Source organism: Schistocerca nitens, chromosome 2, assembly GCF_023898315.1.
Source record: "Schistocerca nitens isolate TAMUIC-IGC-003100 chromosome 2, iqSchNite1.1, whole genome shotgun sequence".
NCBI lineage: Eukaryota > Metazoa > Arthropoda > Insecta > Orthoptera > Acrididae > Schistocerca > Schistocerca nitens.
This window is the reverse complement of record NC_064615.1, coordinates 210,100,277-210,118,519: the sequence shown is the minus strand read 5'-3', so window position 1 is coordinate 210,118,519 and position 18,243 is coordinate 210,100,277. Positions and strand designations below refer to the sequence as shown.

Here is an 18,243-nt window from a genome sequence, read left to right as displayed (position 1 = left end):
ACAGAACATTGGGCAATTCTTGTGTTAACAGCTATAAAACACATTTTTCCCGTGAGTAATGTACTTAATATGCTTCGTTCTTTTAGAATTACTTCTTACATTCTTTATAGTTACCCTATTTCCGTACTACTTTTCCCTGCAGGAAAATATTCTACTTTTTGTCATGATTGTTTCAAAGCAGTCTTGTCTTTTGCTTGTGCTGAAGATCAAGAAATAATAATAATAATAATAATAATAATAATAATAATAATAATAATAATAATAATAAAAGAAAGTTCGTTTTCGCTACTACATAATGTAATATAAGAAAGTGTAGTCGCAATGAATGAATTCTAAGTGGAACGGTGTTTCTCATTTTGTACCTCCTGATATGTGGGTGAAACAATAGCGACAGGATAGAACGGAAGTGCTCCGCACGTGTGCCGGATGTCACTGAATGCTGCAGCTGCGTCTGAATACCATCTCGGTGCTAACGACACCAGGACGCACACCTGTCGCTGAGAATGCAAAACAGTTATCTCAGCGGATACTACACGCCCCGCTATGAACACGCAACCGGTAAGGCTGTGATGTTTTCCAGGTGGGGATATTAGAAGCTAACTCGTGCCTGAATGAATGTGTCTCACGACCTATATAAGAAACGACGAAGTGACAAAACCCTGTATTTCGTCGGCGTCCTCTGAGCAGCAGCCAGCATGTACCGATGGTCCATCTCCTTTCTGATGCTGCTAGCTACGTGCTTTGGTAAGCAAAGTGATCCGTTAACTCTGGGTGTTGTTGTCTTCAGTCCGGACACTTGTTTGATACCAATTCCCATGCGAGTCTACCATGTCCAAGGCTCTTCATCACTGGTTAACTTTAAAAAAGCAGAAAAAAATGCTTACGACGCCGTGAAGGCCACGGGATGTCTCGGGGTATTTGGTCGTCACACAGCTCTCCCGGCCATTTAGTAAACTTTGTGGATGACTACTGCATCCTACATCCACTTGAAGCTGCTTGCTGTAGTCGACTTTTGGTCTCCCTCACTTTCTCACCAAACTCCCTCCCCCCCTCTCCTCCACAGTAGACACCTCCCTCCACTGACAGATTAAGTACATCTTGTTACCTCTGGCTGTGTCCTATCAAATCATTCTTTAGCTTTGTCAAGTTGTGCCACAAAACATTGTTTTCTCAAATTCGATTCAATACCTCTTTTTTAGTGACTCGATTTCCTCATTTAATCTCCATTATTTTTTGTTACACCAAATTTCAAAAGTTTCTATTTTCACCTTGTCTCTATTTCTACTGTCAGTATTGCATCTTCATAAAACGCAAAGCCTACACTCCACACAAATACGTTATGAACAGACGCAGTAACACATACAGTAATATTCGGGATTATTGCAGTTCGCTTTTTAACAAAAGCTTCTGTTGTTTTGGAAATGACCGTTTCACATATTTTTTACTTTTTCCGCCATAAGTTATTTTGCTGACCAAACAGCGAAACTCGTCTACCACTTCCAGTGTCTCATTTTGTAATCTAATTCACGCAGCATCATCTAAAGTAAGTCGACTAACCTCCACTGCAGTATATAAAATAAGAGTATCCTTTTAAACTGTTATTTGTGTCATCTTATAATGTCTTTTCACGACCCTATTCATTTCATTCAAATAATCCTCCAAGGACTTTGATGTTGCAAAAATTGACGTATTGTGTTTTTATCGACCGTCTGGATTGCACGTATCTGTAAAATTGTGACTGGTTTCGGTTCCATCACACCATCTTCAGATCTGAGTGTTTCAGCTAAACAAACATAACCCATTAGTTTCTATAGGTAAATTTAAATGCCATGTGAACACATGTAATGTTAACGCATTTAAAATTTTGAAAGTTTTCGAATTTCAGGATATGGTTCCAGAATAAAACAAAAGGGTGAAAATATCTATGCGGTATAGAAGCGCTAAAGAAACTGGTATAGGCATGCTTATTCAAATAGAGATACGTAAACAGGCAGAACACAGCGCTGCAGTCGGCAACGCCTATATAAGACAAGTGTTTGGCGCAGTTGTTAGATCGGTTACTGCTGCTACAATGACAGGTTATCAAGATTTAACTGAGTTTGAACGTGGTGTTACATTTGCCGCTCGAGCGATTGCGCACAGCATCTCCGAGGTAGCGATGAAGTGGGGATTTTCTCGTACGACCATTTCACGAGTGTACCGTGAATATCAGGAATCCGGTAAAACATCAAATTTCCGACATCGCTTCGGCTGGAAAAAGACCCTGTAAGAACGGGACTAACGACGACTGAAGAGAATCGCTCAACGTGACAGAAGTGCAACCCTTCTGCAAATTGCTGCAGATTTCAATGCTGGGTGATCAACAAGTGTCAGCGTGCGAACCATTCAACAAAACATCATCAACACGGGCTTTAAGAGCCGAAGGCCCACTTGTGTACCATTGATGACTGCACAACACAAAGCTTTATGCCTCGCCTGGGAGCCGGCCGCGGTGGCTGATCGGTTCTAGGCGCTACAGTCCAGAACCGCGCTGCTGCTACGGTCACAGGCTCGAAGCCTGCCTAGGGCATGGATGTGTGTGATGTCGTTTGGTTTAAGTAGTTCTAAGTTTAGGGGACTGATGACCTCAGCTTTCGTGCTTAGAGCCATTTGAGCCAACCTCCCCTGGGACCGTCAACAGCGACATTGGACAGTTGATGATTGGAAACATTTTGCCTGATCGGACGAGTCTCGTTTCAAATGGTATCGGTCGGATCGACGTGTACGGATATGGAGACAACCTTATGAATCCATGGACCCTTCATGTCAGCAGGGGTTATTCAAGCTGGTGGAGGCTCTGTAATAGTGTGGGACGTGTGCAATTTGAGTGATATGGGACCCCTGACACGTCTAGATACGACGCTGACAGGTGGGACGTACGTACGTATCCTGTCTGATCACCTGCATCCATTCATGTCCAACGTGCTTTCCGACGGACTTGGGCAATTCCAGCAGGACAATGTGATAACAGGCACATCCATAATTACTACTGAATGGCTCCAGGAACACTGCTCTGAGTTTAAATACTTCCGCTGGCCACCAGACTCCCCAGGCATGAACATTACTGAGCATATCTGGGATAACTTGCAACGTGCTATTCAGAAGAGGTCTCCACCCTGTCGTACTCTTGATTACTGTTTTTACACAATCAAAAGCCATTTTTCACACTAAGTGCCACAGGTTGTCGTTTTACTACTCGCTTTTCCTGCCATAGAAGCTAAACTATCTGATAAACGATCCAGACACCCCAATGTAATGCGGAATTGACCACTAGATTTCACGAAAGGATGACCAGCGAAGGCGGGGAGTATATTGGGTAGTCAGTGAAGAAGCAGTGACAGCAGAACGGGTTGATCAAGAGAGTTCAGTGATTTCGAACTTGGACTTGTCTTTTGATGTCAGCTGAGTAACTAGTTCATCAGAGACATTTCAAGTCTGCGATGTGATTGTGAAGTGGAAACGTGAAGAAAATGATGCAGCTGTACCGAGACTAGACAGACCTCATGTACTGACAGAAGGGGCCCCCGAGCATTTCGGAGGGCGATTGTAAGAAAATCGTGTGAAGTCAACGGAAGGAATAACTCGTGAGTTCTGAAGACCTACCAGCAGTCCAGGTAGTGCAAGGACTGTGCGTAGGGAGCTGAAAACAATGGGGTACAGTGGTGGAGCGGCTCCTCGTAGGCCACACATTTCTGTTGTCAATGCTAAACGGGACTAGAGGCGGTGTAAAGAGCGACGCCGGTAGACAACGGATTGGATAGCTGGAAACGAGTGATTCAGAGTGATAAAACACTCTGTACCCTGTGGCAATACAATGGAAGCGTTTCGGTTTGACGAATGCCTGAGAACGTGTAGTGACAACACTGAACTAAGGAGGAAGTGGCGCTACGGTATGGGGTTGTTTTTCGTGTTTAGGTTGTGGTCCCCTTATGGCGTTTAAGAAAACGCTAAAGGTGGAAGGATATGAACAGATTTTACAGCATTGTGTCCTGTAAGCAGTTCGGAGACATTGGTTGTATCTAAATCTCTACATCAACATCCATATTCCGCAGGCCAACTAACGGTGTGTGGCGGAGGGTACTTTGAGTACCTCTATCAGTTCTTCCTTCTATTCCGTTCTCGTATTGTTCGCGGAAAGAAAGATTGTCGGTATGCCTCTGATCTCTCTGATTTTATCCTCATAGTTTCTTCGCGAGATATACGTAGGAGGGAGCAATATACTGCTTGACTCCTCGGTGAAGGTATGTTCTCGAAACTTCAACCAAAGCCCGTACCGAGCTACTAAGCGTCTCTCTTGCACAGTCTTCCACTGGAGTTTATCTATCATCTCCGTAACGCTTTCGCGATTACTAAATGATCCTGTAACGAAGCGCGCTGCTCTCCGTTGGATCTTCTCTATCTCCTCTATCAACCCTATCTGGTACGGATCCCACACCGGTGATCAGTATTCAAGCAGTGGGCGAACAAGTGTACTGTAACCTACTTCCTTTGTTTTCGGACTGCATTTCCTTAGGATTCTTCCAATGAATCTCAGTCTGGCATCTGCTTTACCGACGATCAACTATCATTCCATTTTAAATCACTACTAATGCTTATTCCCAGACAATTTATGGAATTAACTGCTTCCAGTTGCTGACCTGCTATATTGTAGCTAAATGATAAAGGATATTTCTTTCTATTTATTCGCAGAACGTTACACTTGTCTACATTGAGATTCAATTGCCATTCCCTGCACCATTCGTCAATTCGTTGCAGATCCTCCTGCATTTCAGTACAATTTTCCATTGTTACAACCTCTCGATATACTACAGCATCATCCGCAAAAAGCCTCAGTGAACTTCCGATGTTATCCACAAGGTCATTTATATATATTGTGAATAGCAACGGTCCTAGGACACTCCCCTGCGGCACACCTGAAATCACTCCTACTTCGGAAGACTTCTCTCTATTAAGAATGACATGCTGCGTTCTGTTACCTAGGAACCGTTCAATCCAATCACACAATTGGTGTGATAGTCCATATGCTCTTACTTTGTTCATTAAACGACTGTGGGGAATTGTGTCAAACACCTTACGGAAGTCAAGAAACACGGCATTTACCCGGGAACCCGTGTCTATGGCCCTCTGAGTCTCGTGGACGAATAGCGCGAGCTGGGTTACACACGATCGTCTTTTTCGAAACCCATGGTGATTCCTACAGAGTAGATTTCTAATCTCCAGAAAAGTCATTGTACTCGAACATCAGCGCTACATTGCAGCCTGTCATAAAGCTGCATCTATGAGGCAGTGCTTTGTGGACTGTAACATTACTGAAATAAACTCGCCTGCCCAGAGTCCTACCTTGCAGCTAGTGGAACATCTTTGGGATATGTTAGGACGTCGACTTCGCACCAGACTCTAGCGCCCAAGATAGCTATCTTCTCTGGTTTTGGCTCTTGTGGAAGAACGGGCTGCCATTCCTCAATAAACATTCAGTCGTCTCACTGAAAGTGACTCCGGCCGAATAGAAGCTCTCATAAGGGCGTGGACACACCCCATTATAATGTTCACTAACAGGTGTTTGGATACTTTGGCCAGATAGATTATTATTCCCTCACCCACCTCTTCCTTGGGCTACCTCATCTCTTTCACAGAGAACCAAATTATTTGTGGAATCTTGATCTCCGAAAACCTCCTCAAGTGACCAAATCACGATGAAAGCTTCTCCTCTATAGCAACACATAGTTTTTTCCCATTCGTATTCTCTTAACTTCTCTCGTCCTAGTTTTATCTTGAAAGTCCTACCACAGCTTCGTTTTCAAATGCCTTTTTCTAGGCTGCTTGTTCTTAAATTTAGGTCTTTATTGAGATGCCAAACTTTCCGTCCACAGCTGACAGTGCTATCCATAGATGACGAACTTATGGATCCTTGTCCTTTCCCACAGGGTACCGTTTAGTTGTTTTGTTATGGCTTTTCCTAGTCACACTTCGAGGGGTTCATATGTTTCGTCAGTTTGTACGAAAGAAAAATTACGGTATTTAGGAAAAAGAGGAAATACATGGTTGGGAATATATCTCAGAGTCGCCAAAACGGATTACCTGAAATCGTGACTTGCAAGTAAGTGAGATAATGATGAAGAGATAAAAACTGGAGTTGACACTGCATGCGAAACAAGATGTGACCACTGAAGAGGTATTTTACCACCCTGATAAAAATATTGAATTAATAATCACCATCAAACACAGGACAACGGCATATTCTGAGGAACTCCCCCGAAGCGAAACGTACAACTTTATGGAACACGTTACTGAAGAAAAGTTAAAAGGTTGACTTAGGACTTGACGAGGAAGAGCTTCCCTGTCGCAGAATCTCTGAGAGTGGCTCGACGCCCAGCACACACTGCCCAATTGATCAAAACAACTGAGAACATAGGAGAGTACTCTATTACTGTCACCAATATTCAGTTCAATGAAAAACAAATCGTTCAATCTCACTAGTTCTTCTGTATTTGAGCTTCTTTTGAATTTACAAAAATGACTTATCCTGTACAAATAGCTTACAGGAATGCAGCTGGGTGATGTCGTCGACAACAGCCGATATTTCGACAGGAACGCACCCTGCCATTTTCAGGGCATAACTGCAGCAAGTGAACGCTGTGCAAGGGAATTTGAAATCCGGGTTTCTCAGAGAAACTCCGGAAAGATAATAGCAGCAACCACCGTAAACACTAGCGCCATCACAAACCAAAGATGACAGACATCGGAAGTTAGCGATGGTGAAACTGCCAATCAACAGGTGACACAGCATTAACTCTGTCTCTCTGTTTTTTGGAAAGAGAGAGAGGTGGATTCCACCGTCTCAGATCAGGATCCTTTTAGGTTCCGTAGAGGTGATCTTGATTTGCGTAAGCCGTGCGTCTAGCGTATTCCTTGCAGATGTGGCATGTTATATATTGGTCAGACTATTGGGACTGTGGAGGACCGATGTACTGAGCATAAGGGGCACACACGCTTACAACAGCCTAGCAAATCTACCATCTCAGTACATTGTCTTGGTACCTGTCATCCTGTCTAGTATAACAACACGGAGTTTCTTGCATGTACTTCCAGGTATTGGGATAGTATTATTAAGGAAGCTGTTGAAATTAAATTAGCAAGTAACCTTATAAATAGAGATAGTGGTTTTTGCTCAAATTGTGCGTGGAATACTGCTCTCTCCCTCGTCAAAAAACAGAAGGGCCGACTTTATGCTCCCTCACCTGTAGATTATTAATTTCACTATCGGTAGTTTCTGATGTCCGTCATCTTTGGTTTGTGAGGGCGCTAGTGTTTACAGTGTGTGTATGTATGTATGTATGTACACTCCTGGAAATTGAAATAAGAACACCGTGAATTCATTGTCCCAGGAAGGGGAAACTTTATTGACACATTCCTGGGGTCAGATACATCACATGATCACACTGACAGAACCACAGGCACATAGACACAGGCAACAGAGCATGCACAATGTCGGCACTAGTACAGTGTATATCCACCTTTCGCAGCAATGCAGGCTGCTATTCTCCCATGGAGACGATCGTAGAGATGCTGGATGTAGTCCTGTGGAACGGCTTGCCATGCCATTTCCACCTGGCGCCTCAGTTGGACCAGCGTTCGTGCTGGACGTGCAGACCGCGTGAGACGACGCTTCATCCAGTCCCAAACATGCTCAATGGGGGACAGATCCGGAGATCTTGCTGGCCAGGGTAGTTGACGTACACCTTCTAGAGCACGTTGGGTGGCACGGGATACATGCGGACGTGCATTGTCCTGTTGGAACAGCAAGTTCCCTTGCCGGTCTAGGAATGGTAGAACGATGGGTTCGATGACGGTTTGGATGTACCGTGCACTATTCAGTGTCCCCTCGACGATCACCAGTGGTGTACGGCCAGTGTAGGAGATCGCTCCCCACACCATGATGCCGGGTGTTGGCCCTGTGTGCCTCGGTCGTATGCAGTCCTGATTGTGGCGCTCACCTGCACGGCGCCAAACACGCATACGACCATCATTGGCACCAAGGCAGAAGCGACTCTCATCGCTGAAGACGACACGTCTCCATTCGTCCCTCCATTCACGCCTGTCGCGACACCACTGGAGGCGGGCTGCACGATGTTGGGGCGTGAGCGGAAGACGGCCTAACGGTGTGCGGGACCGTAGCCCAGCTTCATGGAGACGGTTGCGAATGGTCCTCGCCGATGCCCCAGGAGCAACAGTGTCCCTAATTTGCTGGGAAGTGGCGGTGCGGTCCCCTACGGCACTGCGTAGGATCCTACGGTCTTGGCGTGCATCCGTGCGTCGCTGCGGTCCGGTCCCAGGTCGACGGGCACGTGCACCTTCCGCCGACCACTGGCGACAACATCGATGTACTGTGGAGACCTCACGCCCCACGTGTTGAGCAATTCGGCGGTACGTCCACCCGGCCTCCCGCATGCCCACTATACGCCCTCGCTCAAAGTCCGTCAACTGCACATACGGTTCACGTCCACGCTGTCGCGGCATGCTACCAGTGTTAAAGACTGCGATGGAGCTCCGTATGCCACGGCAAACTGGCTGACACTGACGGCGGCGGTGCACAAATGCTGCGCAGCTAGCGCCATTCGACGGCCAACACCGCGGTTCCTGGTGTGTCCGCTGTGTCGTGCGTGTGATCATTGCTTGTACAGCCCTCTCGCAGTGTCCGGAGCAAGTATGGTGGGTCTGACACACCGGTGTCAATGTGTTCTTTTTTCCATTTCCAGGAGTGTATTTGTGTGTGTGTGTGTGTGTGCGTGCGTGCGTGTGTGTGTGTGTGTGTGTGTGTTTGTCTGTATCTTCCCGGAGTTTCTCTGAAACGAGAGTTGCTAAGTTCCCTTGCACAGAGCTTACTTGCAGCAGTTTGGTCTTGAAAATGGCAGGGTGTGATCCTGTCAGAATATCGGCGGCTGTCGATGACCTCACCCGGCTGGATTCCCGTAAGTCATTTGAACATTGTATATACTGGAAGAAACTAAGGTTCACGTGGCTTAGACTGTTTACAAAATACCTGCTACTCATTCCCGAGTACAGGGAGATTCTTTTCCACCGCTAAGAAACTCCAGGGATTGATCGATGAGAGGATACGGAACAAAAAAGGTCTAATGAACTTACGTCCGGAAATGCATGGTTTCCACGCTAGAGACCATTTATGCAGTCACACATTGTTACAGAGACTGCGGTCTAATAAGAGGTATACCATGCAGCCACAGTTACAGTATGTTTTGAAAATGGCTTCCATGTGCCTCAGTGCTTGTACGCACCGTGGCATGCTCTGTCACACACGTTCACATCGGCCAGGCTCATCTGGATAGCGTCAAAGCCAGTACGGTCCAGTGTCTCCACATCTGGAATGGGCTCTGCATGCATAATACTTTTGAGATGGCGCCATAACCAGAAATCGCACTGGCTGAGGTCTGGTGAACGAGCAAGCGATGTGGAAGGAAGACTGGTCCTAAAATAGGTCGCCATTTATCCCGACCCACACATTCCTGTTGTACCGATGCTGATGGTTCGCTGTCAGCATACCACGGGGATTCTGCATACACAGACGCAGAGATGAGCATTATGAATGTAAAAAATGGTTCAAATGGCTCTAAGCACTATGGGACTTAACAGCTGAGTCCCCTGAACTTAGAACTACTTAAACCTAACTAACCTAAGGACATTACAGACATCCATGCCCGAGGCAGTATTCGAACCTGCTACCGTAGAAGCCGCGCTGTTCCAGACTGAAGCGCCCAGAACCGCTCATCCACCACGGTCGGCCCGCTCCACGTAAAGGCAGCCTCATCTGCGAATAGGATGAATGACACAAATCCAGGAATCGTGGTTGCTTGATGAACAAACCGCTTACAAAACTGCTGCCGATGTAGAAAGCCTGGCAGTTGTAAGCCCTGTACACGCTGTAAGTGGTAAGTGTAGTAACGGTTGTCATGAAGAACGTTCCACACGACCGTCTGGCTTACCCTGTGCTGGCGGGTCAACTGCCTGGTACTGACAGGGCGGTCGCCTTCCACAGTATTAATCACGTATTCCTCCAAGTCTAGTGTCCGAAGATTTCGGGTATGCACTTCATGATTTCCTACTTCTTGGAACGGCCCTGTCTCAGACAAACGGCGAAACACTGTTGTCAACATTGAATGCTGTGATTGTTGTAGGCCCGCCGCCCCTTGCCATTTGCATTTCCGTAAGTAAACACCATGTCGGCAGGCTCTCGATTCGAGTACGGAACCATTGTATACAACGCTGTATCATGTCCACTATAACGTGGGTTAGCAAGAGAAGTGAATCGGACTCAACATTACCAATGACTATGGCAAGAGAGGGCGCTAGGGAATGACATATGAGGGGAACAGCACCACCCACTTGGAGGAAACCAAGGACACTGTAACTGTGGCTGCATGGTACAGCGCTTATTAGAACGCAGTCTCTGCGATAAGATATGTATGAAAAAATGGTAGCCGGCCCGATTGGCCGTGCGGTTCTAGGCGCTACAAAAAATGGCTCTGAGCACTATGGGACTCAACTGCTGAGGTCATTAGTCCCCTAGAACTTAGAACTAGTTAAACCTAACTAACCTAAGAACATCACAAACATCCATGCCCGAGGCAGGATTCGAACCTGCGACCGTAGCGGTCTTGCGGTTCCAGACTGCAGCGCCTTTAACCGCACGGCCACTTCGGCCGGCTAGGCGCTACAGTCTGGAGCCGAGCGACCGCTACGGTCGCAGGTTCGAATCCTGCCTCGGGCACGGATGTGTGTGATGTCCTTAGGTTAGTTAGGTTTAAGTAGTTCTAAGTTTTAAGCTGACTGATGACCTCAGAAGTTAAGTCCCAAAGTGCTCAGAGCCATTTGAAAAAATGGTCTCTAGCATGGAAACCCTGCGTTTCCTGACAAAAGTTCATTAGACCTTTTTTGTTTCATATTCTCTCACTGATCAAGCCCTAGAGTTTGTACTCGGAAAAAATGACCCTGTAGTGTTTATGTGGCCTACGTCACTGACTTATTTTTAACTTGGCAAAACTGAAGTGTGCCTCATGCTGCGTTTACGTTTCGTTTTGCAGCGGAATTTTACCCTCTGCATGAGATCGCCGTGCACGATCCGAAGTCGTTCGACCTGCTCTACAGCTCCACCTCGGGACCCCACAACGAGTCGTGGCACTTCGCGGCGCCTGTTAAACTCACCGCTGTCATCCTTCCGTCGCAAGTCTTCAACTTCAACTCTGGAGGTATGTGGCGACTTAAACCTTCACACGAACAAACAATCCTGTCGGAGGAACATCCGCAACTGAGCATTATACACAGGTTGAAAATATTGCTTCAGTTGCAAGGTTCTTTTTATTTAAAATACCACCGGTTTCGGGCTCTCATATACCCATCATCAGATGTCACGACTTTGTGCCTCTGGGCCACAGCACAAACTTATAACACCTGATGATGGGCTTATAACAGCCCGAAACCGGTAGTGCTGTAAATAAGAAGAACCATATAACTGAAGCGGTATTTTCAACCTCCGTCGTCACAAGAAATTGTGTTGGAAATGTAAAACAGGGCAGTATTATCTATCGAAAACTCGTCTGCCTTCTAGTGTACATATGTGTGTGTGTGTGTGTGTGTGAGAGAGAGAGAGAGAGAGAGAGAGAGAGAGGGGGGGGGAGTAAATACAGAGGCAGCCTGAAGCATAATGATAATCTTTCGGTTGACCAGAGCTGTTGAGTCCCAATGTGGGTACGCTGTTGTGCAGAACAATCGTTCTCTTTGACTGAGACTGTGTTATGGTGGCAGGTACCCCAGCTCAGCTAAACCCTGAATAAAACTCCTTTCGAAATTCGAGTATGTGTGTGATTTGTTACCCATTAACGTCAATTATCTGTAAATACTTTTGAGTAGAATCTTCCTTTCAAGTTTTCTTCTTCTCTGCTGGGCTCGCAGCTTGCATAATGGCATAATATGACATCTTCTTTATACTTTTACAAACTTAGCTGCAAATACACTACTGACTATTAAAATTGCTACACCAAGAAGAAATGCAGATGATAAACGGTTATTCATTGGAAAAATATATTATCCTCGAACTGAAATGTGATTTCATTTTCACACAGTTTGGGTGCATAGATCCTGAGAAATCAGTACCCAGAACAAATATCTCTGGCAGTAATAACGGCCTTGATACGCCTGGGCATTGAATCAAACAGAGATTGGATGGCGTGTACAGGTACAGCTGTCTATGCTGCTTCAACACGATACCACAGTTCATCAATAGTAGTGACTGCCGTAATGTGATGAGCCAGTTGCTCGGCCACCACTGACCAGACGTTTTCAATTGGTGAGAAATCTGGAGAATGTGCTGGCCAGGGCAGCAGTCGAACATTTTAAGTATCCAGAAAGGCTCGTACAGGACCTGCAACATGTGGTCGTGCATTATCCTGCTGAAATGTAGGGTTTCGAAGGGATCGAATGAAGGATAGAGCCACGGATCGTAACACATCTGAAATGTAACGTCCACTGTTCAAAGTGCCGTCAATGCGAACAAGAGGTGACCGAGACGTGTAACCAATGGCACCCCATACCATCACGGCGGGTGATACGCCAGTATGGCGATGACGAATACACGCTTCCAATGTGCGTTCACCGCGATGTCGCCAAACACGATGCGAGCATCATGATGCTGTAAACAGAACCTAGATTCATCTAAAAAAATGTTTTGCCATTCGTTCAACCAGGTTCGTCCTGGAGTACACCATCGCAGGCGCTCCTGTCTGTGATACAGCGTCCATCTAGACGTAAATATAAGATAAAATTTGAATAGTGCTCTTACACAGCCGTAGAATAAAATGATATATAAATGTAATTTCAAGAGAAACACTTGAAAATGGCACAGATGCCGAAACAAGCTTGATGTGAACCTAAGTAAAAACAATAAGAAATAAACTATTTGCAGGTAATTTTGTAAAAGTATAAAGAAGAATTTCTTTGAGGGTACACAGTACAGGGCGATTTTGCGGTGATGATACGAACCTTCAGGGATGATGGAGGAGGGAGAATGCATCAACATGAGGTAAAGAACCGTGTTCCGGGAACGACCACGTCGAAAGTTGTAAGCGGAAGTTGTTCTGATACCTCTGACAGGGGAATACATTTACTGGTACTTAGATTGGTGGGTAGCCAATCCCGGAAAGCACTTCATTCGTTAACAGATGTGGTTCCAAGGTGATGGAGACCCACCCCACTTTGGGCTGAGGGTTCTTCGACACGTGAATCAGAGATTCCCTGAAAAGTAGTTAGGCAGAGGGCATGCTGATCTTATGAAGAAACAGTAACAAACCGGACGAATTATCACGTATTACACTTTAGACCCGTCCGGAAGCGAGTTAGCATGCAGCTTCCGGGATGCGGGGAGCCATGACAATTCCGGATCGCATCCACTTGGCGGATTAGTGATTAGGGCCGGAGTGCCGGCCAGCCTGATTGTGGTTTTTAGGCGGTTTCATCCGAGTGGGTGAATTCTGGGCTGGTACTCATGGCCCGCCTCAGGTACACGATTCACAAAAGCTTCGGAAACGTTCTCACACTTCCACAGGGGACAATACAACACACAGACAGGTGGGGAACACATTCCGACCCAAGACTGAAGTGGTGCCGCAAGGTGTGCATCCAGTCACTCTCTGCCACCTATACTGCCAAATCCATATTAAAATGCCGATCTTGTGAAGGCAGGGGATATGGACAGCAAAAAGCAGAAGAGTTTTGTTGACACATTCTGTTAACAATGTAATGAATCGCTGAAATTTTCCCTGTAGAGTTCGCGCCCTTGAAGATGCGATGTTGAAGCACCGTCAATATATACTGCTTGACACTTGCTAAGGAACAAAGATGTTTTTGACAGGAATAATCGCAGGCAATGATGGATGGCGTAAACCGCAGTACATATGTAACAGAGGTGGAGTGATGTATTTATAACGTCAAATAGTTAGTACAGATATCACCACATGATAGAGCAGAATAACAGACATAAATAACTTTCATGTTCGATGCGGGTTAGACTCCCAACACTTAGGTTGACATCGGACTCTCCATAAGGAATATGCCCTCCTCGAGCACTAATGCACATTTTGCACCTATTGTTCATGCTGACAGTTTTTGAGGAGTCCTTGGGGATATTGTCCTACTCCCCTCTCAAAGCAGTTTCAACTCTTGCGCTGTTCATAGCGAAACACGTACGCTAAGGGCATCCCTGGCATGGTGCCTAGGGTTTAGGTCTGGATAGTATGCAGGCCATTCCATGCCTTTAACATCTTCACTATTCAGTGTGTCTCACCCCTCAGCGGTCCTATGTAGGCTCGCGTTTTCGTCGACAAACAGAAGGTTGGGAGCTACCTCTCCCCAAACAGACGGACATGACCCAGAATACTCTCCCTGCAATGCTACTACGGTACCTCGCGCGAAGATATGCAGCTGAGTACGCCACTGTGCATAATGCCTACTCACACCGTAACGCCTAGGCCATACCGATGATGTTCATGATTAGATTGTGGTATGTAATGCGTTCCCTTCTCTCTCCATACTAACTGGTGGCCAGAATCACTCACCACAATGAAATGGGATTCGTTGGAGAATATCGCTCTGCACCATTGTTAATGATGGTAACCAATATGAACACTACTCGAACAGACTCTCTCTCGACAATGGCGTGGCTGAAGTGGGATGCATGTAACGAGCTTCCGAGCATTCAGTCCAGCGTGATTTAATCGCCGCGAAATGGTTGTGGCATAGACACGTGGTTGTAAGGTCTGCTACGATCTACCTAGGTGTGAGATGTCTGCTCCTTTTCGCCACTAAGGCTACCTATCGGTCAGCTAGCGGTGAAGCGGTCGATTAACGATTATCAGAATTATTTTGCATGGTATTTTCATCTTCAGCGCCGTTTTTTCAAATGCGAGATGACGCTTTTTGACACACCCATTGCTGTGGCCACTGTAGTAACACTTTCACCAGCTCTAAGCCATCCAACTGCTTGTCGACGATCATAGGCACTCAAATGATGTCTTGCAGACATGCTGCCATACCACTCGGAATGTTGCACTAATCGGTTCCATTATAGCATTCGACAGATACTGTACTGTACTGCAACGTTCGTGCACAGGTTTTGCTGCAGTTAGCCTGTCCCACCCTCTCCTGGACGGGAGTTTCTTACCAAGTTCCAGCGGTTCCTTAACAAGTGTTAGTTGTTCCTTAGCAAGTGCCAGTTGTTCCTTAGCAAGTGTCAGTTGTTCCTTAGCAAGTGTCAGTTGTTCGTGTCAGCTGTTACTTAGCGTTAGTTGTTTCTTAGCAATTGTCAGTTGTTCCTTAACACAAATGTCAGTTGTTCCTCAACAAGTGTGAATTGTTTCTTAACAAGTGTGAGTTGTTTCTTAACAAGTGTCAGTGGTTCCTTAGCAAGTGCCACTTGTTCCTTAAGAAGTTTCAGTTGTTCCTTAGCAAGTATCAGTTGTTCCTTAGCAAGTATTAGTTTGTTCCTTAACAAGTGTCAGTTGTTCCTTCACAAGTATCAGTTGTTCCTTAACAAGTGTCAGTTGTGTCTTAGCAAGTGTCAGTTGTTCCTTAGCAAGTATCAGTTGTTTCTTAACAAGTGTCAGTTGTTCCCCACCAAGGGTCAGTTGTTCCTTAGCAAATGTCAGTGGTTCCTTAGCAGTTGTCAAGCAGTGTACACTACACAGCAAAATAGTCCCAATTTTCGTTTTTAAATATCACTACTCAATCGTTGGTTTTGTTCTGCAGGTCTTTGGCCGGGCGGGACATACGCAGAGAACTTGCAGGTCCTGGTGTACCAGACACAACTGGCCTCTGATGCAGAAGACGAGGTCACCGTTCTAGTAGGCTCAGGATCGTTCAACGACAGCGTTCACTTCGGCCAGGAGCTGCGTATCGCCGTGACAACTGAAAACGCCACAGCTATCCCAGTCGCAGAGTACGTGACTTCAATCAACGGCTACAGCTACACCTTCAGCATCATCTTCAGGAGCACGGGTTTCTACCCTTGGTACAACAGCAGGGTCCTCACGTCCTACTCCGCTGTCGAGGAGTCAACGAATGTGGCTGGCATAGCCCTCGGCATCGCCTTTAGTGACGGCTAAGACGCCGTGGCTGTGGGATCGTTACCATTGCTGCAGTGTGGGACTATGCTAGGTACCAGTTATGCACTGATACCCGCCAAGAAACTAATTTGCCAGCCTGAGTTTAAGAGTGCTTATAAATTATAATAATGCTAAGCCAATATTTTTTAAGCTCTGCTTAAGTGTAACGAGACGCATAATTAGTATACGATATCTCGAGCAGAACAGGGGAATAAAAATATTAAAATAGTATTGTTTTCTATTTAGGCATAAGACTGATATACTCGTATTTTAACTGCCACCGATGACCAATGCTTTTTTTGCTAGAGTGAAGCGCCATAGAACTGTGCTGCTTCAATGTAAATATTAATAATAAAATATTCTTGTCTAAGACTCATAATTATGTCACTTCTGTTTAACAGAAGAGATTTTTTTTCTTTTCCCTCTGATTACAGAAGCATTGCTGTTTCTCTCTCTCCCACACCAACTTCAAAACATCTCAATTTTTAAAAGAGAATACTCGAGAGCAAGGAATCGAAATATTGGTAATACATTACGGCCGCTAATGACATTCATCCTTTTTTGACATGATACAAAAAGGAGTTTACACCGAGAAATTTCATAGTAGGCTTAGCTGTTGCTTTTTATATCGAAATTTACAAGTGCGCTGCCATCTGCTGACTATCAGCAAAACTCCGATAGTTTACTCAGTACAGTAGTTTCGATTTCTGTTATCGTTCACAGAACCTGTGACATAAATGCAACATCCAAATTTAATTTTTCTCTAGCTGAGGGAATAAACTAAACCGCTGTGTCTGATTGCAGCATATACATTACACCACGTGCTTCCAGTTCATTATTTGTTTTCGTTTCTACATGTTCATAGTAGTGGCAGTATTTGCTAAAAGAAAGCTGTTTACAGCATTTTCAGCATGTGTTCTAGAAATAAAGGTAATTTCTGTACCTATAAGAGTATTGTTTTGCTACAAGAAGTAATGCTGAGATAATCCCAATTCGATTTTAATAATGATAAACTTACAACCACATTGAAGCTATCATCCATAGTTTTAACAACTGTACGTCTTCCAGTAATGTTCCTCAGTCCCAGTATCCTGATCGTGTACCAAACGCAAACATCACAAGCACTTTACACAGTTTTGTACTGATTTATCTTCCCGGTGTGGGACGGAACAACAGATCCATTCCTCCCCTGTGCAGTCTTCATCATCGGCCGAGAGAAGGGAAACAGAGATTTTGGAATCCTCATCAGATGATGACTCACATCTCGATTTTCTTTATCGCCTACTCATTTTAGCCACCTTTATGTTCTTCTGGAAATTGCCGTCTTGTATTTTGGTTTGTCTTGAGCTGTAGACCGAGGACATTTTGAAGCAACGTAATAAAATGAAACACCTACAGCCGTCATTTTGATGTTATATTATAATATTTCAACCAAGCAAAATCTTTAAAGGCACTTACTTTTCGTATAGTCAAAATTAGGCACCCTAGCAGTATCCAAAATTAGGCACCTGCATGACATAGCTGAGCTATCGAAACACTTAACGAATTGTTGCATTTAAAAGCTACTCACATATTTATTAAACATGATACATCACTAATAAATAACAATAAAATATCGAACCACTTACCATGCAGCTGCTACGCTTACGTCGTGGTCGCAGCAGTGTGTAATATTTTAATGTAAGTTATTAAGAAAGAAATCAGTTGCGAGCTCGGAACACGACTGGTACGATTGGCGGTTAGCAGAGCACTAAAATGCGGAAGCACAAGTAGTTCAGCTAGTATCCACATCGGCAGCAGTGTCCACGGAGCAAATATCTGTTTACCCGGAAGTAGGGCACCATCTGAAAATAGGGCACCTTACCCTTACCGATAAACTCTGACAGATTTCATGTAACGACCAAAAGGAGAAAGATAGTATCGCTGCCTCTGGCCTGTGGGGTCGCGGCTTCGATTCCAGGACGGGTTAGAGATTTTCTTCGCCGGGCGATTAGGTATTTCTGTTGTCCTAATATCATCCGCATCGACGAACAAGTCA

General features: G+C 45.3%; 2 protein-coding genes across 3 annotated transcripts in view; one reads left to right on the top strand and one right to left on the bottom strand.

The window, feature by feature from the left end:
• LOC126235920 (adenylyl cyclase 78C-like) overlaps positions 1 to 18,243 on the bottom strand; it is a 751,097-nt gene that overhangs the window by 266,118 nt on the left and 466,736 nt on the right. The gene's annotated exons all lie outside the window — the stretch shown is intronic.
• LOC126235922 (uncharacterized) lies at positions 613 to 16,577 on the top strand. Its single transcript, XM_049944880.1, has 3 exons — positions 613 to 744; positions 11,136 to 11,300; positions 15,850 to 16,577. The coding sequence occupies exons 1-3, from the start codon at positions 696 to 698 to the stop codon at positions 16,203 to 16,205; spliced, it is 570 nt and encodes a 189-aa protein (XP_049800837.1). The 5' UTR covers positions 613 to 695; the 3' UTR covers positions 16,206 to 16,577.

Excerpts from the sequence above, each read along its gene's own strand:
- LOC126235922 (XM_049944880.1), top strand. The coding sequence starts at position 696 with ATGTACCGATGGTCCATCTCCTTTCTGATGCTGCTAGCTACGTGCTTT. Across the intron at positions 745-11,135 it reads GCTGCTAGCTACGTGCTTTG|CGGAATTTTACCCTCTGCAT; the intron begins GTAAGCAAAGTG and ends TTCGTTTTGCAG. Across the intron at positions 11,301-15,849 it reads CTTCAACTTCAACTCTGGAG|GTCTTTGGCCGGGCGGGACA; the intron begins GTATGTGGCGAC and ends TTTGTTCTGCAG.